This window comes from Phyllosticta capitalensis (genome assembly GCF_038381095.1).
Source record: "Phyllosticta capitalensis strain CBS 128856 chromosome Unknown BKA78scaffold_11, whole genome shotgun sequence".
NCBI lineage: Eukaryota > Fungi > Ascomycota > Dothideomycetes > Botryosphaeriales > Phyllostictaceae > Phyllosticta > Phyllosticta capitalensis.
Window position 1 is genome coordinate 713,387 of NW_027117449.1, and position 19,300 is coordinate 732,686.

Below are 19,300 nucleotides of genomic sequence, written 5' to 3' on the forward strand. Positions count from 1 at the left end.
AAAGCCGACTTCAACTTGCTGGTCTCCCTGTGCTCATCCGCTGCGTTAAAACGGCTAAAGGTGACGGTCGATCCGTCCAAGTGGCCTTCAACGATTCGCCTTCCAAAATCCTCCAACTTGACCTCGGGGCTCATGCCGCTTCAACTGATTGGTCCGAACGAGGTGAGCATCGGTCTTGATGATGGCTTCTCAGTAGCGCATGAGATGGCGGAGCAGGGCCTTGGTGAAGCCGTCGGTTTTGGCGTCCTGTCTCGGGATGGTTCTGCCCTTGCTCTTGGTGTAGCGATTGAATTCGCGGAACGTGGGGAACTTGTGGAGGCCGGGGAGGCCATCTTCGGGGATGGGATCGTCCGGTCCATGGTCGTTGTCCCACCGGCGCCGGCAGTTCATGAGGTCCACCAAGTTGACATAGACACTCTTCAGGATCTGGTGATGATGACTTGTCAGATGATGAACTGTCGAGAAATTCTGAGAAAATGCGCTCACCTTCTTGCACTGCGTGATCGACTTGCCGGGAACTTCTCCAACTTCGAGACAGAGCTTCTGCCAGCCTTCGAGGGCGGAGGAGTTGCCGTAGTGGGCCGCGATCACCTTGTGGAGCAGCATGCGCCACTCGTCCTTCCACTCCTTGCTGTTCTTCTTCCAGCCCATGTGGCTGGCCAGGTGGGCAAATTCTTGACTCATGGTCAGGCGCGGGTTGGTGAAGTAGTCCTCAAACTTGTCAAAGTAGGAGTAAAGAACCTCGTCGTGGAACGGGTACTGCGTATCATCATACTCGCGGCCAAAGCAGCGGCGCCAGTTGACGATCCAGGCCTGAGCTCCGACTTTCCAGCAGCGCAGGCCCGAGAGACGCTTGAAGTTTTCGAGAGTGTCGACGCTGCTGTCGATCGTGTAGTCTGGGAAATCGCGGAAGAACTGCTCCTGGGCAGGCGTCATGGCGGCTGACGAGTCTCGGGTGCGGATAGGTAGGTTGAGGAGGACCCCACCATCTATTTTGGTGGAATCAGTCATTGTAGCGAAATGGAGATCTTGAATGTTTTCGGTCTGTGGCGGTGACTGAGCGATGACGGCTGCTTGCGAACGCCAAGTAAACAAAAGGAAGATGGCAAACGGCCTTCGAAGTGCAGATGCGGGAGTCTGCGTCGACGTTGGCTTGGAGAGGAAAAGAACCAAAAGATTGAAAATTCCAAAGCATTAAATAGTGCGACTGATTATATAAGAAGACTTCGATGGATAAGGAGCAGGTCAGTTGCACTTTCCTCGGGTTGCAAGCACCTCACGCCTTAAGACTAGCTAACAGCGCAAAGCGACCGCCGCATCATGGAAAGATGTGTTGCTCCACCATGACTTACCCATTTCTCTGAGCATCATGATGATTAAGTGAGAAAGAGCAGTCTTGGTTAGGGAGAGATTGAGTAACAAGGGAAAGCAATCGCAAAATCTGTCGTGAAAGTCGTGGTGTTTTGAGGTCGTGATGGTTCGGATTCTCGACGGGCCAGTGGCCCAATGGCAATAATCAACACATTAATGAAGTCAATGTAAGCAGGGAGCTGTTGGGAATGAATGGCTGAAGGAGACAGGATGGTGTTGAAGATGGAGATGTTTGATTTGCAAATTGACGTGGTGTTCTAGAACGACTACCGTTTCGGGACTAGCGCACCCGCGAGCTTAATTCCAGCCTGACCTGATCGAGCCCGACCAACTGGCCCCCAAACTGCTGCCTCAACGTCATTTAGTTTCCTACGTCTCCTTTTCGAAAATCACAATACACTTCCTACCGTCGCATTACTCACCTGGATCTCAAGCCAAGGACTGGCTCCTCGCGCGCAACATGGCCAACCTCAAAGCAGTCATAGACATGGGCAGGTATTTACATGTTCAATTTCAAGCCTCGCGCAGCTTTCCTACCACGAGACCCTCCTACAACTGCGCAGCCTGAAAAGATGCCTTGCTGAGATATGATCGACTACTGTTCCAAGACAACTCTCTACCTTTTCGTGAGCGCTGACAGCGCACTGGCTTTTCAGCAATGGCATCAGGTTCTCAATCAGCGACATTTCGGAAAGGACCGCTCGGATTCTGCCCACCATCTACTCCGACAGGCTAGGACTCTCCCTCTACGATGCCCAATGGCATAACGGGGAAAAAATGCCAATTCCAGAAGACGTCATTCAGCAAGTGGTTAAAGCATTCCTGCGCTTCAAGGTCATCTGTTCCGACTATGGAGTCGACGAGCAAAACATCGAGGTGCTCGCAACCGAAGCCACTCGAGTAGCGCTCAACTCGGACGAGTTTCTCACGGCCATCAAGAAGAGCACGGGCTGGAGCGTCCGCCTCTTGTCGAAGAAGGAGGAAGGTGATTTCGGTGCGTTTGGCATCGCAAGCAGCTTCCATCACGTCCGAGGCTTGTGCATGGACTTGGGCGGTGGCAGCACTCAACTTTCGTGGATATATGCCCACAATGGCGAGGTCCTCACATCTGAGATGGCTGTGAGCTTGCCGTATGGGGCGGCGGCCCTCACGCAAGACCCACCACCGCGAGTAAGTAAAGAACACAGACGAGAAAAAGGCCAGAATTGCTAAAATCTCTCAGGAAGCCATAGTTTCCAAGCTCAAGGAGGCATACGATAGCCTCAACCTTCCCCAGGAGCTCACAAAGGACCTATCCGAAGGCCGTCTCAATCTCTACCTCTCCGGCGGTGGATTCAGGGGATGGGGTTTCGCACTCATGGACAACCACCCATCAAACCCGTACCCTATCCCCGTCATCAACGGCTTCAGCGTGCCAGCCGAAATGTTCCACAACACGGCTGCCATAACTGCCGCCGTCAGCGCAAAGGCAGAGAACAGCAAGCTTCTGAAAATGCACCGTCTCTCCAAACGCCGCATCTCACAGATCCCCGCCGTGGCAAACCTGATATCCTGCGTCGGCGAAGCAATTCCGAAGCTGAACACCATCTACTTTTGCCAGGGCGGCGTCCGGGAGGGTGCGCTCTTCAGCAGCCTCCCGCGCGAGATACGCGCGCAGCATCCCCTCGCCGTCGCGACCAAGCTCGCCCCGAACGCACCGCCAGACGCCTCGGCCGCCGCCATATGCGAGCTCCTGCGCGCCGCGGCACCTCACGGGGTGTCGTCGTGGTTGGTGGGCGGCTTCGTGGAAGCACTGGCTGCGTCCATGTTCCTGCACGCTTCCTTGCCCAAGGACATCAACGCGGCCTGCGCCCTACAGAGCACCATCACCGGCGCGCTGGCAGGCGCCCACGGGCTCAGCCACAATGACCGCGCTGCGCTGGCCATCGCGCTTTGCGAGCGGTACGGCGGACGCAAGGCGCTGGACTCCATCAATGCCGACTTGCATGACCGGTTGAAGGGCATCGTGCCGGATGTGTGGGCGCTGCGGTACTTTGGGCGCGTGGCGGCGCTTATTGCCGCCGTCTATCCCGCCTGCAACGTAGCCACTTACAGGCGGATGGAATTTCAGAGCGAATGGGACGGCAGGTGTCTGAACGTCTTGGTCAAGCTGAAGCAGAATGCATTGACGGATTGCGATGCGATACAAGAGAGTGCCGAGTGGATCGAGAAACTGGGGAAGAAGAAGCACTGGGAGGACGGATTGGGCCACAAGCTTGACTGGACAGTGCAGCGGGTCAACCAGCTGGAAAGGTAGATATCCCTCATAGCTTGTCAAGACTCCGAAGGAGTGGATTAGAGACGATCATGTTAAGAATGACATTCATTATCTTCGTGACCGTTCATCGCTTACGGACCAAAAGCTTCGTGGCTCAACAGCAAACGGAACCCAAAAAAGGACAGAAAGTAGGCTTACACAACGACAAAGTAATAGGGTGGTGGAGGGGGCATCAACAACCACGTGCTCCTCCGCGTCCAAACAGCTGTTGCCGAAATCTACTGGTATCACCCACACTCAAAAGAATCTTAACCGCCGTAACGCCGTCTGAATGCAAGGGAGCTCCAACGTCTACGACCGCTTCACGTCATAATCAATGCTAATTATTCGTCGTCATCTCGGATTGCCACTTTGTCGGCATATTCCAAGATGTTGGACACGATGTGGTTGTCAATAGTGTGGCCCTTGCCACCGGCAACCTTGAGGATCATGTCGTTCAGGGAGGAGCGGCCGAGGATATCAACATGATCGCCTACATTCGTCGTCAGTGGGCCGCCCAGGAAAAGGAATGGATGAATGAGCACGGCTCGACTAACCGGTGTTTGGCCCGCCTCTGGGCGAAAACCGATCCGGCTCATGAGGCATTTCATACGTCTTTATTTGCACGCCAGCAGGATTGTACCGCTTCATCTTCCAGCCTTTGGCGCACATGTAGCCAGTACTGAGGAGGTTGACCGTGCCGTCACCCTCACCCATTAAGATGCCATGGTCGACCTCGCCGGCCGTGTACCCCGTGTCCATGGTGACGTTGAGCGAGGATAGGATATCATGATCCTTGCGGTAATAGTACGCGCGTTCCGTCGGCTTCCCAATGCCGTAAAAGCAGTAGACTTTCAGGCTCGGCGCCAGCGGGAGGCGCGTCTCCAACGGGTTGATCCACTTGGACGGGATGTCTTGGTTGCGGTCAATCTCTTCCTTGGTGTGCGCCACGCCGTGCGAGTAGCTGCTCTTGATCATGTCCTTGTACCAGTCCTCGCTCTGGCTGAACAAGAAGGGCAATGCTTCCTCGACGCTCATGTTGTTGTATCCGTGGGTCGTGCCGTTGATTTCCCTGAACCTTACGAATGAGCCAAAGGTGTTGTTTTGTCCAGGGGCATCGTCTGGCGCAGATTCATGATTTCCCCAGACTGCTTCTCCGCCCATGGGCAGCATGCTGCTGATGCCTGGCATGGCGCGGAAAATTTCGGCTCGCTCAGCGCGGCTAAGGAATTTCTCAGCGCCATAGACGGCGAAAGCGTTCAGCTGCGCGGTGTCTTTCATCTCGCCGGAAAGCACGGCTGGCATCCCTTTGGGCGTACCAAGCATACAGCCACTGATGTTGATCCAGGAGTCCACATGCTCTTCCACCCAGTTGGGCCCGCCACCACCATATCCTTCGGCCTCGACCCAGTGGAAAAAGTAGTAGAGCACTTGTGAACCCATGCTGTGAGAAAGGAGTACAACCTTTTTGTCGGCAACTTTGACGGCGAGCTCAATGTGAGACTTGAGACGGGTAAAGTATTGATCTCTCTTCTCGTAGTTCATGTACGAGAGCCGCCAGTCGTATGCTGCCGTGAAGGCATTTGTAGGATCATAGCCAATAGTAGCAAGATTCTCCAAGATCTTGTTCCATATCCAATAGCCAGTGATGAAGAAGTCCGTGGCGTCGAAGCCTTGAGCTGCGCGCAACTTGATTCCGCCGGGTGGATCCAAGCCAGTGTACTTGTCCAGCATAATATGCTGCTTCCAGTTGGGCTTGTCCATGACCAAAGCCTTCATCATGGTCCAACTACCCCACAGGCGCTTGCGAAAGTATTGTCTCGAGATCTCCTCGGTTCCCCAGCTCTCGAGGCCCGTTGAGATGACGCCAGGGACCATTATGACGGGGTTCGAGGCAGTCACCCCTTGAGATCGCGCGTGGAGACCGACGGCGAACGAATCGTAGTTTACTGCTTCGCGCTCGTGTTTCTATGCATTTGTCCATTGTAAGCTCACATGTGCTCAGTCACTCTCAACAAAAAAATATTTCGGAAAAACAAGTTGGAAAAACACGACTGAAGCCACAAGGCACCGCACGCGGCCGGCTCACAAAAAATCTCCCCCATCCCCACATCTGGAGGCTTACTTGCAAGTCTTTTGCATCCTGGAGGAGACCGGCGGGCAGAATGTCTGCAATAGTCTCCAAGTTGAGCTCCGCGATAGCAGCCAGGTCAATCATCTCATTGTTTTGAGCGAACCATCCTGCTGCGACGATGCCGAGGACTCCGCCGATTCCGAGCACGAAGAGGTTCCATCTTTTGCTGCCGCGGTTGCTTTTCTTGAGAGAGGACGAGGATGACTTGGGCGCGGGTGAGGAGGAGGACGAGTCTTTGGCAGCGCGGTTCTGATCGTCTGCGGAGGGAGAGTCCTGGCTGGTGTCGCCGGCGACGCGACGGCGTAGAGACGACGACATGGCGCCTGGGTTGCTCTCTCAAGCGAGAAAGCGATGGCGAGATGGCTGAGCTCGGTGAGCTGTGGAGGTGCACAGATGATCCGGGTGGTGGGCGCTCGTATCTGGTGCTATCTGTCTCAAGCCTGCGCGCAGTCGTCATACGTGCCTGAGCATGTGAACCCGTCCCCAGACGCGACTGCACCAAATCATCCGCACAACGGCAGCCCATCCCGTCTTCTCTGCCATGAGCAGTCGCCATGTCTGCTCCGAATGCCGACCAGCTGCGCTATGTCCAGTATGATGGTCGCGAAGAGGAGCGCTGGCTGCCCGCCATCCGCCAGCTGATTTCCAAAGACCTCTCCGAGCCCTACAGCATCTACGTCTACCGCTACTTTTTGTACCAATGGGGTCACTTGTGCTACATGGTAACATGCGCGCCGTCTTCCAACTACTTTGCCTTGGACATGTTGGCTGACGCGGGAAAAATCAGGCTCTCGACGACGAATCCAAGCTCATCGGCGTCATCATCTGTAAGCTCGAACCTCATCGCTCCGGCACCTTCCGCGGATACATTGCCATGCTCGCCGTACAAGAGGCCTGGCGCGGCCAAGGCATCGCCAGCAAGCTGGTCAAGCTGGCCATCGACGCCATGACGGCCCGCGACGCCGACGAAGTCGTCCTCGAGACCGAAACTTCCAACACGGCGTCCTTGCGCCTGTACGAACGCCTCGGCTTTCTGAGGAGCAAGCGACTGCATCGCTACTACCTCAATGGAAACACCGCGTTTAGGCTGGTACTATTCTTGAAAGAGGGGACTGCGCTGAAGGGTTCCATGCCGGACGTGGATCAGGGCATGGTGCCTCTGATTCCTTCGGACGAGCAGGAATTTTGAACCAGAAAGGACGTTCTGGGTGGCTCTGTCCTGCGAGCTTGCGAACAAAGTCGTATCACTCAAGATCCAGGCCGAGGACTAGGCTATCGCTTGTAGCGTACCCGGATTACCACCATGTGCTGTTCCATGGCTTGGGTGTCTTCACCAACGCTGCTGCGATCATGGCCAAGTCGCCACAGGCAGTTTATGGCACCTTTGAGCCCAATCGCCGTGTCAGGTGCATGGAGAGGAGAGTACAGGGTGCCCATGGCAGCTGCGCAAGGAGATGGATGTTGGTCCTCATCACAACCACCAACCTGGGCAGGATTCTGGAATTATCGGGCGTACAAGTAGATGGCACACCATAAAATTTGTAGAATTTGGAATGCGTGGTGACATCATCACCCGGTATATTTCATGTTCTCTTCTCGACTTCGGTCCAGTCTGCACATTGTGGTATGCGTGGGGCCGTGGCTCTAATTTTTATTATACAAGGCTTTTGAGTTTTGGAGATATCTGGTAGAGTGCATCAATCCATGCTCACTAACACACGTCCAAGATCCGCTTCAGAAACAGGGCTTCGCTCAAAGGTACATTGAAAACACCATTCTCCGTTTTTCTGCCTTCAGTCGCCAGCACCTCAAGGCTCAAGCTTCTTGTCAATGTTGAAAAGAAAGCGGCCGTTGGGCAGAAGTTTGCCCTTGTAGCCTTCTGTCAGCGCCTCCCACTCTTCTGGGTACTGCTTTTGCAGGTACGCGGCAACGTTGCGTTGCTCCGGCACAGGCTTTGCAGCGTTGAACAACTTGCCGAGACTGAGCCAGTCAGTCAGAATCACGTTGTGGAACGGGAGATGCTCGAACTTACAGGTATGGATTCGGTCTGATGCCAAAGTCGCGTGCGCTGCGCTTCAGGGTATTTTGGGCCTCCTCGATCAGTTCAAGACCGGCCAGGGCGTCAAGGTAGGCGCCCATCAAGTCTTCAGTGATTTCAATGTTCATATTGACGAGACGTTCCCACAGAGCTCTGGTCTTTTCCGCACCGGAGGTCTGCATGCATTTTGCAGCAGAAAAGGCGACGATGATGCTGGTGTAATTTGGCCCCTCGGTCGAGTTGATGATGTCGAGCCAGTGCCGCCACGCGCGCGCCGGCTCGAAGCGCATCACATATGCTATCATAAGCGCGTTGTGCAGTCGCGTGTCGGGGTCAATTGACACGTCGAGCTTGAGCGAATTATGGATGGCGTGGAGGGCCTCCTCGTCCTCGCTTTGCGTTGCGCCCATCAGCGCGGCTATGTATGTGTCAACGGTCGGTTGCACTTCTGCGCGCACGTCTTCGCGCATCTGCTGGAAGATGAGGGCGGCAATGTCGGCGCGCTCTCGTCGGAAGAATTCTTTCATGATGTTGGTGCGAGTCTCGCGCAGGCATTGATCGGAGAACATGCCGCGCAAGAGATTATAAATGTCCCAGCCTAGGGCGTTCGAGGTTTGGGGAAGGAAGATGAATGATACCAGAAAGTCAAAGACTTTTCGGCGTTCGTCGGTGGGTGCCTGGGTGGCATGTGTTTTGAGTAGGTCAATGACCTCGTGAAGTTCGTTCCGCTTCATGTGCAACTTGGCCAGCGCCAGCACCGTTTCCATTTCAAAGATGGCCTCCCGGTCGTTGAGGTCATCTACATAGTACATGACGGCGTCGAAGTCGTAGTCGTGGGCAATCAAGGCGCGGACCATTTTGTTGGCTGCCTGTATATCCTCTTGCTTGAGCGATTCCTCGCCAACCAGGCTCTTGTATGCTGCTCGGGCTCCTTCGACGTCGCCCTGAGCAAGGCGATAGTCAACCTGCAGGCTGTAAGTCGCGGCATTTGGCGTGATGCCTCGTTTCTGACCTAGCAGAATGTATCTCTCTGCCGAGTAAGCATCATTTCGAGATGCAGAGAATTCCAATAACAAGTTGATGGTCTCTACGTCAGGCTTGGCTCTCCATCCATCCACGCTCTTTTGTCGAACCATAATCTGCATCATGCGGTCGACTTCTTCGACTCCTTTGCCATTCCCAGCTGCCCAAAGTAATACGGCATCCCAAATCTTCTTGCCGTCCTTTTTGAGACGAACGGGCTGTTCGCTTTCTGGTTTTCTGTAGCTCAATTCGACCTTTTCGAGCATGAGGCGAACAAGCGTTCGGCCAAACTCCCCAAAGTCTTTCTTGAGACAACAACGAACGACTTCAGGGAATAGTTCAGCCGGGACGACCTGTAACCCCGACTTTTGTGAGGCGACGTCGAGCCACCTTTTCATTTCCTCCGGATTGCTCTTTTTTGCGTAAAGGTAGGCCAAAACGTACTCGAGCGGGTTCTTTTCATCGTATACCACACCCTGAATTTCATTTACAAGTTGATAAGTCCTGAGTACCTCTGCTTCGTCTCCAGCATCCGCAAGATTGCGCATGACATCAGCCAAGGTCGAAGGAGACTCATCCCAGTATTTCGGGTGTAATCCTGTGCGAGACCTCGATTTGTTGGCGGCGTATTCGTCGAGCAGATACTGCCGCACAGTGGTGGCTTGTCCATTTTGAAGTTGAATAATCAAAAGAAGTTCTTGTGCAGTGGCCACGCTGCTCTTAGACTCTGGTTCCTCGCTAGCCTGGCTCTTTAATCGCTCAAATATCAACTCGGCCAGTTGCACAAATGTCTGGGAATTGGTGCATGCTGGATTTCTGATTACGCACAATGCCTTCAAAAAGTGATCCTCCGATACCACTGAGCTTGACTCAGCAGGCGGCCTAGAGCTTCCTTGGGCACCTGGGTTTTCCCATAGCTTGACCAGATACCGCAAAGTGTCCAAGGCATATTTAGCTTCCACATCGGATACGGGTTGTGAACGCTCATGTCTAACGCTGAAGAATTTGCTCCATGCGATCTCTATTTCGTAAGAGGGCGGCGGCCGAGCTTGGTCATTGATTGCGTGTTCGAGGGTGCGCATGAGCGCGAGCGCTGCCACGTCGCCGGGTTGTGGCTTGACATTCAGAAAACGTCCCGGAAGGCCAAACACGGTGCGCCGCTGTTGGTGATTCTCAAATGACCGATCCTGGAACTGACATTTTCGAAGATTTGCCTCAATGCGACAGTATATACATTGGCGGTTGAGTGCCAGGTTGGTGGAGAGGATTCGGCGTAGTACCGGTCTTGCGAGGTGTATGGACATGACGGCGGGAGGGATAGCTCGGCATTGAGGCGCTGCGGCCGGCGGATGTTCGAATTAGAGACGATCGTGAGGTGCCATCACTGATTGTCGTATGGAAACTTGGGGTTGGACGTGGAGGTGGATGCTCAATGGTGGTCTGTGTCGCGGAGATGCGGCGGAGGTGGGAGGACGTGCTCCCGCACCGCGTCGCAAAGCAAAACTGCCAGCCAAAGGCGGTGAGGTCTATATTCCGACCACTGCGCAACACTTCGACATCTCATCCTCTCCAACGACGTCACCGCCAGACAACTGCCGCCATGTCTCTCCCAAGAGCTGCGTTCAAGCCTCTCGCTCGCCTCTCTGCTGCGCCCTCGCGCGCTTTCTCCTCCACCCGCGTTGCGTTCCAATCCAACAGACCCTCAAACCCGGGTAAGATTGTCATTACTTGCGACGAGAAGCTTGACACTGGATAGCTAACATTTTGACCAGAGTTAGCTTCGAGACGCACCGATTCCAACAACTTCTCTGTCCAAGAAGCTCAAGGCCGATCCAATGCGGAATACGCTCACACAATGGCCAAGGACGCAAACACGCAGGAACAAGTGGTTCAGGACACGAAATACAAGTCCATGACGAACTTCATGGCGCGGGCGGGCCAATGGAAGGTGGGCGACATCTATGCGCCACATGACTTGACTGGCGCGGAAACTTCGAAGTGGAGGAAGCGCGGCAATCCTACTCCCACCACGGATGCCTTTGACACCCTAGCACTGGATCCGCTTAAGGAGTACAAGGTCAGTCAGCAACCACCAGCCAAATCAATGCCGCGCTCACCAATGGCTGTTATATACAGAACTTTTCAATTATGGCGAACTACATGTCGGAATTCGGACGCATCAAGCACCGTAAGGTAACAGGTTTGAGACCTAAGAACCAGCGCAGGCTGGCCAAGGCCATTCGCAGGTCGATAGGCCTGGGGATCATGCCAAGTGTTCACGCCCATCCTGAGTCGATCCGCAACACTTCAAAGGTTTCTATTTCGGACCCAAGCTATCGATAAACAGTGGCCTTCTTGCTAAGATGGTCCAATCTTCAACACAGCCCGAATTGGAGTGGGGCTTCAGTTCGAGTGACAGACCTGCGAATACATATGGGGGGACATACACCAATTGGGTGGATTGAGGATGGCTCAAAATGTCGATTGCCGTGATTCAGCGGGCTTGAGAAAGGACTCAGTTGACCAAAAGGCGGTCCCTAGGTCCTGAAATGTGGCTGTACTGCGGAAACCCGGTACCTGCTGTCCGGCGAGACATGTTGTGGGAACTTGGGGAGAAAATATGCAACTTCGGAATCTCCATCCTCTTGCAAATATTGACACAATGTAGTCGAAGTTCAAGGTCTTGGCCCATATCTCGATTGGGGATCAAGGAAATCACTAGGTCAAAGGGATCATCACTTGCATTCTCTGAACGTTTCACTCACAGTCTAAGCATTGTCACTTCATTCATCCGCAAGTCATAAAAGACGTTTGGTTGAAGTGTACAGCAGACCAAACTCCCGCAGGACAAAGCCGGAAGATCACTCCTCAAGCACTCATCCGCCACCGTTGCCGCTGCCGCTGCCACTCCCACCCTGGTTACTTTCCGCGCAGGTTTTGGGGCAGTAGCACAGATTGTCCTTGTCTCTGGGCAACTGTGCCTTTGAATCACACCCTTCGAGTGGACGACCGACGTTACAGTCAACAATCGCCTGGCAAGCTTGGACGGTTCTGGCCTTGTTAGGCACTTTGTTAGCGCTTCCCTTTGACACCAGATCCAAAGCTGGCAGTAAACCGACTCAACCGAAATCAGGACTGAGGAAGTAGAGGCAAGACGTACAAAGCATCCGCATCGACCCGTACCGCCGCGATTGCATTCCCCGCTGAGTTGTTTGGCATAGGTTGGGATTTCCGGTTGATTGTACTCGCTAACAATACCAGGCTGATTATATTCGGCTTCGTTGTGGCAGCGCTGGTCGCAAACGCCGTCGAGGCATTTCTTATCGTTTGGCTCGCAAGGGGGAGTTTCGCATTTCTTTACGCACTCGGGGTCCGGCGGCCCAGGTCCCTTTTGGCAGTCTTTCTTGCAAGATTCGGCGTCGAAGCACTAATAAGGAGGTGCCATGGCTTTTGGTCAACGTCATTCGAAAGACATGACACGCAGGTTTTGACAAGATGAGCGTACCTGGCCGGTCAAAATGAACGCGCTGTCTGCGAACGAATCTACAAGATTCTTTTTTTCTGGTGCGGCACGCGCCAACGTGCCCAGGAAGCAGAAGATGAGGACAATGCAGATGGATATAGCTCGTGCCATGATGATCAGAAAGTGAAGAAGAAGCGGAAGAGCTTGAGTTCTAGTTGACGTGAGCTCTGCCCTCCTGACGAGAGGGACGACATTTCCCCGTGCTTTTTAAGTATGCAGCCCATGCTACTGTCGAGTGCTCCCCATATCCAGGTTTCAATCTCCTCGAAGACCCGGATCGAACTTTCTTTCAACCAAGTATTCTCAACTCGTGTATACCAGCTTCCAATTCAGGCACAGAAAGCTTTCCTATTGGGAATCCATTGATGCTGTGTCCAATCGAATTGGCCACTAAACGAAAGTAGATGCGAACCTTTTCGCGCCAGTTGCCCTTGGGAGCGCAGGACAAGCAACTATTCTCCTTCCCCGCTGTAAAGCACCCTAAATTCCCGCCGGATCGTCAGAATGTGGTCAGTGATGTGCGAAACCCTATTGTTAAGCTTAGCCGGCAAGGCTTTCAAAAACCTTTAGGAGAAGAGAGACGTGTCAAACTTCCGGCTAAGGCTACTCTTGACACCTGAGAGCGTTGGTAGCCGGTGTTATCCTCACAAGATACAGGCGTACCTGAGCTTGGCCACCTGTAGACAATGTTTTAAAACTACCCAATTTCCTCATCACCGTACTCAATTGCCATCCTCAGCGGAAACCAGTAAGCTTAACCCAGGATGTTGAACATTCGGCGAGGTGACACGGTGCCGCGCGCCTGTTGTTCGTACTCGCGCAGACAGTTTACAATGCGATTGGTTTGTCTGAAGCCCTTGTAGAAAGATTTAGTGCGGGGGATGTTCTTGGCTGAGTCCAAACAAGAGATGCGCCTCTCATCGACAGCACCGCCCTTTCCTCTCAATGCACTTTTCCATTCTTTTTCACCCACCGACAGTTGAGAATCTCTCGAAATTACTCCCAGCCAAGCACAACGCAAGCAACACAAGCGAGGTGCTCTGGAGTCATCCACACTCAGACGCCGAACCATGCAAGGTCTAAATATCTGAACACAATCGCGGCCGCAGAGCATAGAAGGGGCAACTGGTTGTCTTTGCATCAGACAACATCGAACGTACCTTAGTCTTCCCCGGAAGCCTCCCCACCCGCACTCCAAGACCGAGATGTTCAGATTCTCTTCGCCGCAGATTCGATGGAAATTGGAGACCACACCGACAACCCCTTCCTGAGCGACACGCGCACCCCCTTTCTCGACCAACTCTGCCAGCCCGTTTTCAAACACACCGTACATGCCGACAGCCGTTGAAGGTACCCACTATCAACCGGCGACCGACGCACCACGTGCGCTTGCACAATCTTACAGATGTCTTGGGTCACCACCAGTCATCATTTTAAGCATATCGCCACTCCACTCCCTTTTTACCCCACTGCAATCGTGCGCTCCCCTTCTGGTCTTGGACAGCGGTGCAGGATGCGTCGATCTGTAGACCGCTCGGTCGGTACCTGCGTCCAACAAGCCAACCACTCCTGATGAGCCTTTTTGTACGCCGGTACCTGGAGCCGCCTCAACTGCCCCTTTTTCGACAGGAGTCTTTTTTGTGTCTTGCAGCCAGTAGGAGGAGTGGTGGAGAAGTTCACACATGCATCTACCCCTTGCAGATCAGCACGCACGCTTGCTGCTCCCCACCCACAACTCAACTCCGCAACGGGCGGACACCACACCACCCCCCACCCCGTTGCCACTTCCCAGCCTCCCCCTCCTCCTCCTGCCCCTTTTGTACGTCCACGCATATGGCCGTTTGTGTGCTGTTTATGCAAGGGTATTGGCCAAGGGCTGGACTTGCACATGGCTCTATCAATCGCGTCTTCCAAATCCAGCCGGCGGCCAGCCTCGTGAATTTCGATTTGGAAAAAGGTTTTGACAGGCGACGGGGCCGTGTGGCTGGGACGAGATGGACGCACGGTACACAGCAGGCAGGCAGGCACCTCGATGCCCTTCCTCAAACCAGTACGGAAAATCCCCTGCCTACTAGTGTCAGTTTCTGTCCAACGTTGCCGTCGTTGCTTCCGCTCAACAGCGACAGGGAGGCTCAAGACGGCACCTCGTATTTCCCGTATTCCCATCCCCGTCCCCCAGCTCCCCGCCATCCTTCGGCGGAACGCTCTCCGCTCCGCCCGCTGCTGCGTCGCTCCGCCGCTATCCGCCCGCCCTGCAGTCCTGGGAGCATTGCAAACGCTTTCCGGTTCCTATGCACCCAATGCATGCGTAGTGCCGTTTTATGAGCGTTTTCTCTACTTGACAGTGTTGTCACTCCCATGAAATCAGTGTAGCAAAATAATCAGCAAGGAAGCAAGAACGGCTGCTCAATTCGACTACATACATATGCACTTCTTGATCTCCTGGCTGTATACAAGGCAAACGACGCAAAGCATACAGCCTCTTACCTTGATGTCTCGTCATCAATGGCAGACCCCGAAAAAACCTACCGAGCATTATTCGATAGGGCTACATACGTCAGAGGCACATACAAAGTCAAGCGAGTTCCCATGACGCGCAGATACTCAACAAGACGAACAGCAGTCGGGCGTTCTTTTAACACCTATTTCACACGACTCGCCTCGCGTCGCCTCGCTTCTCGAAATCTGCAAACCAAACGCAGGGCAAGCAAGCACCCACGAGGGCCGGCGGCTATCGGCTCGACTCCCGCGACGACGAGTCGAGGTGCCTTCCAGACTACTCGGGCTGTTGACTCGCTGAAGACGTCTCTGCCAGGCACCTCCCGTGTCCATCAACAACAGGGCAATAATCGGACGGGAGGTGCCTGCCGTCGGGCCGTCGAAAGACTGTCAATCAAATAGAGCCGTTCCGAAAGGGCCGTCGTCAGGCAAGCAAAGGCAGACAGGCAGACAGGCAGGCAGGCAGGCAGGCAGGCAGGCAGGGCAAGATTGCCGGCTGCTGCACACCTTCCTATGATAGGATAGCATGACAGACAAGGAAGACGCGGGTTCTTCGCGCCTTCTTTTCTTCTTCGATGCTTCCTTCGGTGATATGGATGGCCGATTGCTGCAGGGCCCGGCCTAACGAGATGGCATACTTCAGGCACTTTCCATTGACGGACATGATCTGATTAGATTGATTGCCGTTGGTTGAGTGCATAGGTACCTAGGTAGTAGGTACTTCACACCAGCCTTTCTGCTCTAGGGTACGGTACATACATGGCGTTTGGAATTTGGAAAGAAGATGCTTCTCTTGCCTTTTGGAAAGGAGACCTACCTACCTACCTACTTCTCCAACTCCTCCTCCTCCAACTCCCCTCCCACAAGCTCACACTTTTCTTATCCTTTCCTCTCTTCTCCCCTCAGCTCCCCACCTCATCAGCTACTACGCATGCCTACATCCAACATGTACACACAAACCGCCACAGCTTCTCTCCCTCTCCCGTCGCCCCTCAGCGCTGACGCGTACCCGCCGCCGCCTCTCAGCGCTCGTTCGTATATGCAACATCCCACATCCCACATCCCACGTCCTATGCTAAGCATGCATCCACCCCGCGGCTGTGCAGGTGCAGCTGCAATGCAGCAGGACCCTGCTTTAGGAGCTAGGTAGCTGCCTCTTACGTCTGTCTAGTACTGCGCATGCACGACTGCCAAAAATAAAACAAAAAAAAAATTATCTAGGTGGGTGAGGGGACAAGGGTAGTCATCTGGTGGCGGATGCAGAGTGCGGCTCAGCTGCTCTACTTGTGTATCAACTCTGATGATTTTTGCAATTTGACAATCCCGCCGCCTGCCCTACATCCTTCATAGGTACAGCGGTGGTGGTAGTTGACTTAAGAAGAGGTACAGTACAGTACTATAAACAGCGAGAGTAGTGCCCCATCACTATGATTTTACTCGACAACGACAACGACGACGACGATGCCACACCCCCTTCCACCTGCTGTCCCTATGCCCGTCATTCACTCACTACTCCGGTCCAATGAAATGCGACCCCCATCGCCTTGGCACCAAGCCCAAGCCCAAAAACGCAAAATGCAAGTTATAGTAGTGGTCCCAGCCTGCTTTGCTTGCTTGCCCCATGTGCTTTGAAAGAGAACAAAAACGACTGAACAAGACGTCTTTTGGTGTTTTTTGAAAAGTTTGTGCATATTTCCATTTCCCAGTGTAGACTGTGATGAGTGTTGTGTGTGATCATTGCATCCCAAAAAAAGACGAAAAGAGGTGAAAAAAAAAAGTTAGACCCAATTCCATACAGAGCCCTGCTGCACCTTCCTTCCCTTTCCCTAGAAACAACACCGTTCTTCCCTAGCCCCTCTTCTAACTGGCCCTGCCTTCTCGTACAATACAACGAGCCACTCCTTCTCGAATCCCGCCGTAGAAGTGAAAAGACTTGCTCGGGACGCGCGCGTTTTCTTTTCAGAGCGTAGCTGCCACGGCGGCGGTCCGGGAAAGTCCTTGGTGGGTGTTGGTGATTTTGATTAAAAAGGTCCGTCTAAAATTTCATAAGACGCGGGCGTTTCATCTCGTTTTGCCGAAAGGTGAAAAGCGAGCCGCGACCAGTCGTGCATCGAATCCGTCCTCTAGGTACAAGCCAAGAAGTTTTTGTGAACAGCTTGAGTCCAAGAAATGGGCTGCTTAAGCACCGTTGGGGTTGGCCGGGAGCGTGCCGGTGCTCTCACCAAGGAGCGAACCAAGCTTGTTCTTGGCGTACTGGTCGTACTCGGGGGCGAAGTGGGGGGCAAGACCGCCGAGGAGGACGAAGACGATGAAGATGGTGAGACCAAAGACGATGAGCTTGCGCAGAGCGGGGTGGCGCGAACCGTACTCGGCCCAGGCGCGACCGCCAGTGCCAACGTACTCCTTGATCTTGTCGGCACCGAGCTTGTAGTAGACGAGACCGCTGAGGGCAATGCTGTAGCCAAAGGCCTGGAGACCGGAGACGGGGTCGCGGAAGATGAGCATCGAGGCAAAGACGAGGAGGATATCCTTGAGGACACCGGACAGGGTGAGGACGAGGGACGAGGTCTTGCCAATCTGCAGAGTGTTAGCACTATTTTGCCGCTATTTTGCCGGGGATTTTGACCACGTACCAAGAAGACGACCGAGACGTTGAGGAGGAATGCAATGAGGGCGTTGCAAAGGAGCGTGAAGGCACCGACACCCCAAACATCGGCCATGGTCATGCGCGGCAGCTCGCTGAACAGGCAGACGACGCCGTTCATGATGGCGCAAGCGGGAGCGTAGTAGTACAGCGAAACGAGGGGGTCCATCTTGAACTCGGCGGAGCTGAGCAGGCGCTGGACCATGACCAGGCGAACTGCCTCAAAGGCGATACCACCGGCCTGGTAGAGGAAACCCGTCATGTTGAACTTGATTTCGCCAAAAGAGGCAATGATGACACCAATGACGATAAAGGAAACATTGCCGAGGGTGCGCATGTTGGGGGGCGCGACACCGAGCGACCAGGTGGCCAGGAGGACGGCGACGGGGGTGGTGGCCTGTCTGGCGGTCAGAAAATTGCGCTGTCGACAGTGGAGCAGCGCGACCCACCTTGAGCATCTGGATGAAGGCAACCGAGAGGTACAGGTAGGCCTGGTTACCGCAGATCAAACTCAAACTGAAGAATATGCCAATGGGAACGATGGCGCGGAGGTAGACGCGGCCGTTCATCGGCACCTTCTTGCGCGAGTCCAGGACGCTGGTGAAGCGAGCGAGGGACTGGGTCATGATGGTCGCAAAGGTCAAATGCCAAGTGGTCAGGAAGATGGCTGCGAGGTGTTAGACATGGTCAATTTTTGCGTCGACCGAAGGACAACGTACGGAACCCTATGAGAGAAAAAAAGTTAGCAGCAATTCGGTTGAGCGCGTGGGAAGGATGAGCTTACTGAAGCCAGCAGTGTCGAGAATCCATTTGTTGAAGACGATGACGCTGGAACTCAGCGAGATCCAGACGCTGGTATTGTCAGTCTCGCGGGCGAGTGAGGCCGTGATGCAATTCAACTCACGCAATGTAGACGGCGGGGTGGAAGGCGGCCTTGGGCGGTTCGGGCTGAACAGCATCGGGGTTGACGGTGGGCAGAGTCGCGTTGGCAGCTTCGCGGGGGCTGTCGCCCGAGCTTCTCGTCTTCTCGTCGGCCATTTGTGCAGTGGGTGAGGTGTTGATGGAGAGGAGAGTCGTCGGAAGAGAGAGAAGAGATGGAGCGGCGGGTGCTTCTCGTCTTGTCGTCTGGCGCAGATGGAGGGCGGCGCTTGGACGAGGGACTGGGCCGCGCGGCAAGGGAGGGAGGAATGGGACACAGAGGTCGAACGAGCGTACGAGAGGGGGAGCAGTGGTCTGGAGTGGTGGGGTTTTGAGGAGAAGTAGAAGAGAGGAGATGGATGAGAAGATGGAGCTCAGGAGAGGGAAGGAGCCGTGAAGTTGTGGTGGCTCAGGTCGTTATGAGAGAAATGTCCGGGCAGGGCGTGATTGGCTGGGGCGGGCTGGGGGCGACTCAGATTGCGCGTAAGCAGTGTGAAGCACCTGCGCACCAAACCACGCAGTCCACTCTTTCTTTTTGCTCGTCACAGCTGTTGGAGCGCAGTGCACGGGTGTAACGAGGGGCCCAGATTTGCTGTCGGCCTTGCTTTGGGTTGAGGGCGAATTGGAGCTGGAGCAGTGGGCACGGAGACGAGGGCGCGCAGCTATACCGCTTCTAACTATATGCAACCTGGCCTTTGAGGTCCCGAGTAGTACCTGCAGCGAGGAGTTTGAAGAAACGTCTTATCTCGGTAACACAGTCGCAACGCCAATTCCCTCGCAGGCCCTCGTGGCCCTGATGCTGAAATAGAAGAGCTAGAAATTACGACGGACCTGAGGGCTGGAGGTGAGGAGGG

At 54.3% G+C, this 19,300-nt stretch overlaps 10 protein-coding genes across 10 annotated transcripts; 4 read left to right on the forward strand and 6 right to left on the reverse strand.

Moving 5' to 3' along the window:
* Positions 1–189: 189 nt before the first annotated feature.
* BKA78DRAFT_356516 (uncharacterized protein) lies at positions 190–936 on the reverse strand (the record flags this gene model as incomplete). The annotated part of the gene is made up of 2 exons (XM_066892070.1): positions 190–426; positions 487–936. 2 exons carry the CDS (start codon positions 934–936, stop codon positions 190–192), a joined length of 687 nt encoding a protein of 228 aa, XP_066739716.1.
* A 786-nt stretch (positions 937–1,722) lies between these two features.
* On the forward strand, positions 1,723–3,732 carry BKA78DRAFT_325030 (Ppx/GppA phosphatase family-domain-containing protein). The gene is made up of 3 exons (XM_066889337.1): positions 1,723–1,866; positions 2,028–2,541; positions 2,594–3,732. Exons 1-3 carry the CDS (start codon positions 1,832–1,834, stop codon positions 3,665–3,667), a joined length of 1,623 nt encoding a protein of 540 aa, XP_066739717.1. The 5' UTR covers positions 1,723–1,831; the 3' UTR covers positions 3,668–3,732.
* Positions 3,733–6,251, reverse strand: BKA78DRAFT_325035 (Lecithin:cholesterol acyltransferase-domain-containing protein). Its single transcript, XM_066889338.1, has 3 exons — positions 5,793–6,251; positions 4,225–5,635; positions 3,733–4,160 (listed from the first exon to the last, which is right to left on the reverse strand). The coding sequence occupies exons 1-3, from the start codon at positions 6,117–6,119 to the stop codon at positions 4,012–4,014; spliced, it is 1,887 nt and encodes a 628-aa protein (XP_066739718.1). The 5' UTR covers positions 6,120–6,251; the 3' UTR covers positions 3,733–4,011.
* Positions 6,252–6,355: 104 nt separating this feature from the next.
* On the forward strand, positions 6,356–6,990 carry BKA78DRAFT_299367 (acyl-CoA N-acyltransferase; the record flags this gene model as incomplete). Its single annotated transcript, XM_066887041.1, has 2 exons — positions 6,356–6,523; positions 6,589–6,990. The coding sequence occupies 2 exons, from the start codon at positions 6,356–6,358 to the stop codon at positions 6,988–6,990; spliced, it is 570 nt and encodes a 189-aa protein (XP_066739719.1).
* A 619-nt stretch (positions 6,991–7,609) lies between these two features.
* On the reverse strand, positions 7,610–9,128 carry BKA78DRAFT_257724 (uncharacterized protein; the record flags this gene model as incomplete). Its single annotated transcript, XM_066885214.1, has 2 exons — positions 7,610–7,781; positions 7,834–9,128. 2 exons carry the CDS (start codon positions 9,126–9,128, stop codon positions 7,610–7,612), a joined length of 1,467 nt encoding a protein of 488 aa, XP_066739720.1.
* Positions 9,129–10,786: 1,658 nt separating this feature from the next.
* BKA78DRAFT_257760 (mitochondrial 37S ribosomal protein bS18m) lies at positions 10,787–11,205 on the forward strand (the record flags this gene model as incomplete). The annotated part of the gene is made up of 2 exons (XM_066885217.1): positions 10,787–10,939; positions 10,999–11,205. 2 exons carry the CDS (start codon positions 10,787–10,789, stop codon positions 11,203–11,205), a joined length of 360 nt encoding a protein of 119 aa, XP_066739721.1.
* A 533-nt stretch (positions 11,206–11,738) lies between these two features.
* Positions 11,739–12,496, reverse strand: BKA78DRAFT_299370 (uncharacterized protein; the record flags this gene model as incomplete). The annotated part of the gene is made up of 3 exons (XM_066887042.1): positions 11,739–11,945; positions 12,023–12,289; positions 12,368–12,496. The coding sequence occupies 3 exons, from the start codon at positions 12,494–12,496 to the stop codon at positions 11,739–11,741; spliced, it is 603 nt and encodes a 200-aa protein (XP_066739722.1).
* A 643-nt stretch (positions 12,497–13,139) lies between these two features.
* Positions 13,140–13,718, reverse strand: BKA78DRAFT_299371 (uncharacterized protein; the record flags this gene model as incomplete). Its single annotated transcript, XM_066887043.1, has 1 exon — positions 13,140–13,718. The coding sequence occupies one exon, from the start codon at positions 13,716–13,718 to the stop codon at positions 13,140–13,142; it is 579 nt and encodes a 192-aa protein (XP_066739723.1).
* Positions 13,719–13,837: 119 nt separating this feature from the next.
* Positions 13,838–14,800, forward strand: BKA78DRAFT_40787 (uncharacterized protein). The gene has a single exon (XM_066893141.1). The coding sequence runs from the start codon at positions 13,958–13,960 to the stop codon at positions 14,708–14,710; it is 753 nt and encodes a 250-aa protein (XP_066739724.1). The 5' UTR covers positions 13,838–13,957; the 3' UTR covers positions 14,711–14,800.
* Positions 14,801–17,062: 2,262 nt separating this feature from the next.
* Positions 17,063–18,566, reverse strand: BKA78DRAFT_356522 (triose-phosphate transporter family-domain-containing protein; the record flags this gene model as incomplete). The annotated part of the gene is made up of 6 exons (XM_066892071.1): positions 17,063–17,461; positions 17,518–17,925; positions 17,978–18,195; positions 18,248–18,253; positions 18,313–18,380; positions 18,433–18,566. 6 exons carry the CDS (start codon positions 18,564–18,566, stop codon positions 17,063–17,065), a joined length of 1,233 nt encoding a protein of 410 aa, XP_066739725.1.
* Between the last annotated feature and the right edge of the window lie 734 nt (positions 18,567–19,300).